A 7,685-nucleotide genomic window follows, 5' to 3' on the forward strand; every position below is an offset into this window, starting at 1 on the left:
ACAAATTTTATTATTACGGACAATTTATGTGACTTTGTGTTGTTTTTATTCGATATAAACCGATTCGCATGGCTACAGAATATTCTAAAAATAATTTCATTTGAATCGTTTTGGTCATTTCAGAGGAGTAGTACTACAAACACCGTTACAAGATAATTTTATATAATAGATTTAGAATCTACATTTTCTACATTTTAATCTACATTTCCATGTATCATTGGGCTTTTTTAATTTTTTAAATACATAATTTACTGAGTTTTGACCGTTTTAAAAAATGTATTTTTTTGGATTTTGAAAAATTGTGGGGAAACGTGGACCAACCAAATCTAAATTGACTAGATAACGTGCAAAGTTTATGAGATGACCCAAAATTGAAATTTCATAATTCATTTAGTTATTTTCAAGCGATTTCAGATGAGAAAATAGAAAAGAAAGTTAAGTATGATCGAATAGTTTCTGATTCCTGGCTCGCGAACGTTTCGGCAAAATTCCTTATATAGAATTTATGTTCGTCTCTATCGCATTGGAAAAAATGGACCAAATATTTTTCACTACTTTTCATTTGGCAAAAAAAACTTTCAGATAGGAAAACGTATTTTATATTCTTAATGTGTATAAAAACACCAAAATAGAGGCCCAAAATACCCCACAAAATGAGGCTCACGATTCCCCACAAGCTATGATTTGCAAATTGGTTGCTGTTCTCGCAGGGAGTGATTGTTCAGGTCTGGAACTTTAACCGATTTCGGATGATCGTAGAAAAACGTTTTCGTATACTGTGCTATTAAAGAGTTTATTTGATACTGATTTAATTACATAATTGGGCTGGCTTTTTATACCCATTTTCGTCCAAACTCTATTGCCTAGAAGTTCTGGGTCTCTGTTTCGATCCTTTCGTCCAGACTCTTTCGGCCTAGAAAGTTTGGGTCTCCTTTCCCATTATCTACCCTTTGTGATCTTCAGGGTTTGATGAGCTACCCTTTCTACCTAGCTACATCTCGATGCTTCGCGACGCTTACTTTCCCGCTTAAGAAAGTGAGTGGAGCTGAGATACCACTTTTCCCGTTTATTTGGCAGCCCGGATTTCCCTAAGGTGAGTACGTTCTCTCTTCTAAGTCTATCTTGATTGCATGAACGTGCCCCAAATGACGAAAAGTAAACAAACCACAGAAATTATCGGTAAGTATGAAACAATTTTGCTTAGCTTAATTTGGACTATAATTATGCTTTTTCCTCTAATTTTAAGGTTTAACATATGCATTTAACGCTAGGGTGGCCCTTCTGATTCCTAGCAAAGAGAAATTTTTAATGGAAGGTAAGTTTTTCATGCGATATGTTGGTGATGTGGATGGTGTACTTCGGCCTCCCCAGGATGAAGAATGCTGCTGGAGCGGCACGTATGCTTGTGCCCCGGCACTGGGTTGAGGCCGTAACATTCCGCCCACCAAAATTAGGTTAATTTTCCTCTCTATTGATGGGAATTTTACTTAAATTGTGCACGGTTTGTACAATTTCCGCCGACTGTACCTTTATCGTTGCCAACCTCGGACGATCGTAAGGCGATGGATGAAGTTTGACAATCCTTCCGAGTCTCCATTGCGCCACCACCAGATTTTTTGACCTGATCAGTACCAGATCTCCTTCCTTTAGCGGGTTCAGGGGTCTTTGCCATTTTCCTTTGACCATTAACTCCGGGATGTATTCCCGGCTCCACCTTTCCCAGAAATGATTTTTCAGCTGAGTTACGTATTTAAACCTCACGTCGTAGGGTAAGTCTGCGCTATTCGGGTATTGCGCACCTTCGTTTGCTTCGATGATTGGCCTGCCGATCAGAAAATGTCCCGGAGTTAACGGTCTTAGATCATTCGGATCACTTGTTTGAGGGGACAGCGGTCTGGAATTTAGTATCGCCTCGATTTCCGTCAGCAGAGTGCTAAATTCTTCAAAGGTCAGCTTAGCATTCCCCGCAACGATGTTGAGATGCCTTTTTGCACTTTTTATGCCGGCCTCCCAGAGACCGCCCATGTGCGGTACGCCCGGGACGTTGAAGTGCCATTGCGTTCCTCCCCCTGCCAGAAAGTTTGCCATACGGTGATTGTGGTCCGGGGATTGTATTTTTTGGTACCAATCCCGCATTTCTTTGGCCGCGCCTTGGAAATTGGTGCCGTTATCACTGTAGACGTGGCCGACTACGCCTCGCCGCGCAATGAATCGCCTAAACGCCGCCAAGCATGCTTTCGTCGTTAGTTTGCTCACCGCCTCGATGTGCACGGCCCGCGTGGCGAAGCATACGAAAAGAGCGATGTAGCCTTTGCTAGTGCTCGCGCCTCGACCTCGTCGTTCCACGATGTTGATTGGACCGCCGTAGTCTACGCCACAGTAGAAAAATGGTGGTGATTGCTGTAGTCGTTCTGGGGGAAGTTGGCCCATAACCTGCTGCACTATGCCTCGATTTGGGTTCGCCTTGAAGCAAGGAACGCAGTTCCAGACTGTGTTTCTGGCTAGATTTCGTCCTTTAGGAACCCAAAAGGTACGCCTGACGTGATCTAGAAGCGCCTGCGCTCCTAAGTGGTGGTTTTGAACATGCGCTTGTTGAAAAATAAGTCTCGCCAGCTTACTTTCCGGTGGTAGAATCCAAGGGTGCTTCGCTTCGTACGGCAAATTCGATCTAGCCAGTCTGCCGCCCACCCTGAGCAGTCCTCCGTCCAAAAACGGTGTCAACGGCCACAGCTTGCTCTTCTCTGGCAGCGAGTCTCCCTTTTGCAGCGCGGTGATTTCAGCGTCGTAGGCTTGATGCTGAGTATACCGTATCAGCTTACGTTCTGCCCCCTGGATTTCTTCAACCGTTAGGGGTCCCGATGTTCGATCTTCCGGTGGCATTTCGCAGTGGTCCACGAAGCGATGAATCCACGCCAACACTCTGAACAGCCGCACTGTGCTGGAATACTTGTTCAGGAGATGGTCAAGCGTCTCGCTTTCACTGACGAAGTACGCCTGCGCTGGATATACCTTTCGTTGCTCCTTATCCACGGAGCGTTCTTCGGCCGGGGTAAGGTGTACACTTGGTACCTCACTGGTTTCCTCCGGGTCCCAGGATGGACCACACCACCACAACTTGTTGCTTGCCAACGTCACAGGGGCTGCTCCACGACTCAAGAGATCCGCCGGGTTTTGTTTAGTAGGAACGTGACGCCAGTTAATCGCCGGTAGGACCTCGTTGATCTGCACCACCCGATTCGCGACGAAGGTTTTCCACCTTGAAGGGTCCCCCGAAATCCAGGCTAACGCGGTCATTGAATCGCTGAAAGCTACTGTTTTATGAATCTCCATGCGAAGATTATCTTTGACCGTCCTAATTAGCTCGGCCAGCAGAGCAGCCGCACACAGCTCACTTCTCGGAATGGTGGGTCGGTTGATTGGACATACTTTCGATTTCGAGCACAACAGCCTGGAACTGGTGTTGCCTCTGTTGTCGATCGCTCGCAGATAGACCACCGCTCCGTATGCTAGCTCCGAAGCGTCGCAGTATCCATGCAGAAATAGGCGGGTAGGTTGATCGATGCTTAATATGCGCCGAGGGACTCTCACTCGCCAAACTTCTCCCAAATGAGTCAGGAACATCCGCCATCGTTGATTAAAGCTAGGCGGCAGTGGATCGGACCAATCACAGCTGATCTTCCAAATCTCCTGCATGAATGCTTTCGCTATGGTTATGACTGGTCCGATCAAGCCGAGTGGATCAAATATCTTGGCGATCGTGGATAGAACCTGCCTCTTAGTGTAGCTCTCCTGGTAAGCGTCGAAATTAGCTTCGAAGATAAATATGTCTCCGCGACACTGCCATCTGATTCCGAGTGTTTTAACAGTAGCGTCGGGTTCAAAGTCTAACGCCATCTCCGTGGCGCAGTCCTCTCGAGGTACTCCTTCAAGAACTGCCGGTTCGTTGGAGGCCCACTTCCGGATCGGAAAACCGCCTCTTGCCAGCATTGCCGTCAGCTGCTCTCTTTTCTGCCTAGCCGCTGTAATGGAAGCCGCCCCGGTCAGGCAGTCGTCCATGTAGAAATCGTCTATACACTCTTGAGCCACGGGAAAATCTGGGCCTTCATCGATGATGAGCTGTTTTAGCGTCCTGGTCGCCAAGAATGGTGCGCACGTCAAACCGAATGTTACTGTATTCATACAGTATTCCGCCACCTTGCGACCCGGCTCTTGCCAGATCATTCTTAATCGCTCACTGTCCTCTGATGAAACACGGACCTGGAGGTACATCTTTTCGATGTCCCCCGTTAGAGCCACTGGATGCCGTCTGAAGTTGAGCAGTATGTGGTACAGTGATTTTTGTATTACCGGCCCCGTCATAAGCAGGTCATTCAGCGCAACACCATTCTTGGCTTTCATCGCTGCATTGAACACCACCCGGAGCTTAGTGGTGGTACTCTCCTTCTGGACCCCATGGTGTGGCAGATATATTAGCCGTTGAGCCTTCGTTAGTGGAGCCGCACGACTAATGTGGCCCGCGGTGATAAACCCGTTGATATAATCTTCGTAAAGTTTCCTCTTCTCTGGATCCCTTTGTAGTTGCCTGCAAAGTGCGTTGAATTGCTGCAGCGCCTCGTATCCCGTTTCGACCATCTCTACCGGGTCTCGTTTAAAGGGAAGTTTGACTACATATCTACCAGTGTGATCTCTGGTAGTATGTAGTCGATAGTGGTCTTCGCACCGCTGTTCTTCATCGGAGAGGATTGGCTGTGGAACTAAGGTCTCTAGCTCCCAGAACCGTGCGACCATCTGATTTAACGAAAGCGGTGTTTCATCGGATGGTAACGTAGTAATCAGACTGAGTGCGGTTGGGTTTTCCGGCCTTCCGGTGTAACACTCACCGGCCACCACCCAACCCAATACGGTTTGTTGGAGGACCGGCTTGAACGGCCCAAGTGGAATTCGGTTGCTTTCCAGAAGCTTGTAAAAGACTCCGGCCCCGATAAGCAGGTCGATGTTCGCTGGAGTATGGAAATTTTCGTCCGCAAGTGGCAGCCCTGGTTCCAATCCCCAACCGCTTACATCGCATACTTGATTCGGTAAGCGGCCAGAAATTGTTTCCAAAATAGCACACTCGATGGTTGCCTCGAAGCTGGAGTGTCGGGACCCGATAGTGAGCGAAGCGGCCTTGCGCAGCTTGGTTGCCATTCCGGAGATTCCTTTCAGAGGAATGTCGATGCGACAGGTTCGCGATTGCAGTCGTTCCACGAGGCTGGCCGTAACAAAAGATGCCTGTGAACCGGAATCCAGAAGGGCTCGAGCTGGGACGCGTTCTCCGGTGGCGCTCTTGACCCAAATGACGGCTGTGGCGAGAATTACGGATGAGAAGTGGTCCACCGCGACATGGTTCACCGTTCCGAAAGACAGGTGCACCTGAGTTGGCACCAGGCTGTCGTGCAGAAGCGTGTGATGACTCTGGTTGCACCGCTTACATTTTCCCGCGCCGCATGGCTCCGTTCCATGGCCTGTGCGCAGGCAATTGGTACACGATCCCAGTTGCCGAATGGTTTGGAGTCTCTCTGTTGGAGAAAGAGCCTTGAAGCGTGGACAAAACAACAAATAGTGTGACCTTTGTTGACACACTGGGCATTTTGAATTCGTACCTGAATCAGTAGCGACGTAACTTTGCATCCGTTGTCTTCCCACCAATTTTCCGCCCACCGTAGGTCGTGGAGTCGCACCAGTAGTAGTGCGAAATGATGAATTGTGAGCTGTTTCTAATGCGTAGGCCCGTTGGTCGATAAACACCAGAAACTCCTCCATCGTAGCGGGGTATTCGAATGATGCGGTGCGGTCGATCCATGTTTGCCGGGTATCTACATCCACCTTCATCAGTAGCAGATGAATCAACCAGCAGTCCCTTTCCTCCCTGCTAAGCGCGGTCAAGGCTCGAATGATATCATCCGCCGTGTCGAACAGCCTCCGAAGGGAATGCCCGGATGGTACTGTAAATGACGGAATTTCTATAAATCTCTGTATTTGATGGGCGACGATGAGATCCTTTCGATCAAATCGCCGCTTCAGGGCTTCTAGAGCGCCCTCGTAGGCACTATCCTCTACCCTGACATGCTTGATTATATTTGCGGCCTTACCCGAGGTGTACGTTTTTAGATAAAATAATTTTTGAGCTCGGGTAAGGTTGTGGTTGTTATGCACTGCACTGATGAACAGGTCATAGAATGATGACCACTCTCCGTATTCGCCCGAAAACGTCGGCAAAATACCCTTCGGCAGATGCAGCTCCGGGGTAGCTAGCCGCACACTTGTTGGCGACCGACGTATGGGTGCCTCCTGCTCCGTGCCCGGTACGTTCGTCGCGTTTAGTATTGCAGGTTCCGGTGCGATCGGTGCCCGATTCCCTAATGATGACGAAAAGCTCTCGTCAGCATTGGTCGGAAGTTCGGGTTCACCATCGCTTGGTTCCGGTTCCCTCTTCTCCTCCGTCCGCAGTAGAGCGCGGACTCTGCCGTTTAGAACGGCCTTCGCTGCGTTGAACCGCGCCACCAAATCTGCTTCGGCATCTAGATGCTCCTCCAAACTGGGAACATCCATGCAGGACTCGAGAATCTCCTGTTGGATGGCTCGAAAGTCTTGCCATAGCTCCTGGATGCACCCCAGTTCAGCATTAAGGCCATCAATGCTGTTGATGCCGCCGCCAGCTTCGATACGTTCTTCGGTCCTACGCAGCCGTCCTTCGATGACGTTTCTCTTAACGATTAGCTTGTCCATCCTGTCTACAGCGCCAAATGTTCTCGCAGGGAGTGATTGTTCAGGTCTGGAACTTTAACCGATTTCGGATGATCGTAGAAAAACGTTTTCGTATACTGTGCTATTAAAGAGTTTATTTGATACTGATTTAATTACATAATTGGGCTGGCTTTTTATACCCATTTTCGTCCAAGCTCTATTGCCTAGAAGTTCTGGGTCTCTGTTTCGATCCTTTCGTCCAGACTCTTTCGGCCTAGAAAGTTTGGGTCTCCTTTCCCATTATCTACCCTTTGTGATCTTCAGGGTTTGATGAGCTACCCTTTCTACCTAGCTACATCTCGATGCTTCGCGACGCTTACTTTCCCGCTTAAGAAAGTGAGTGGAGCTGAGATACCACTTTTCCCGTTTATTTGGCAGCCCGGATTTCCCTAAGGTGAGTACGTTCTCTCTTCTAAGTCTATCTTGATTGCATGAACGTGCCCCAAATGACGAAAAGTAAACAAACCACAGAAATTATCGGTAAGTATGAAACAATTTTGCTTAGCTTAATTTGGACTATAATTATGCTTTTTCCTCTAATTTTAAGGTTTAACATATGCATTTAACGCTAGGGTGGCCCTTCTGATTCCTAGCAAAGAGAAATTTTTAATGGAAGGTAAGTTTTTCATGCGATATGTTGGTGATGTGGATGGTGTACTTCGGCCTCCCCAGGATGAAGAATGCTGCTGGAGCGGCACGTATGCTTGTGCCCCGGCACTGGGTTGAGGCCGTAACAGTTGCGTTTGTTATGTACTTTAGGTCTCCCATGGATGCAATTTTTCGGGTGCTTGTTTAATTATGTAAGTACATTTTTTTAGGATAGTTAAATAAAAGAAGCATATGATACGTACCTAAGTCAACAACATATAGAAAAACATGCTTACGCAAAGCTACGACGA

General features: G+C 47.9%; 1 protein-coding gene across 1 annotated transcript; it reads right to left on the bottom strand.

Annotated features, from left to right (window-relative positions):
• Positions 1 to 1,455: 1,455 nt before the first annotated feature.
• LOC129742256 (uncharacterized) lies at positions 1,456 to 6,768 on the bottom strand. Its single transcript, XM_055734131.1, has one exon. It carries the CDS (start codon positions 6,766 to 6,768, stop codon positions 1,456 to 1,458), a length of 5,313 nt encoding a protein of 1,770 aa, XP_055590106.1.
• Positions 6,769 to 7,685: the final 917 nt, after the last annotated feature.

This window comes from Uranotaenia lowii, chromosome 2 (genome assembly GCF_029784155.1).
Source record: "Uranotaenia lowii strain MFRU-FL chromosome 2, ASM2978415v1, whole genome shotgun sequence".
Classification (NCBI taxonomy): Eukaryota; Metazoa; Arthropoda; class Insecta; order Diptera; family Culicidae; genus Uranotaenia; species Uranotaenia lowii.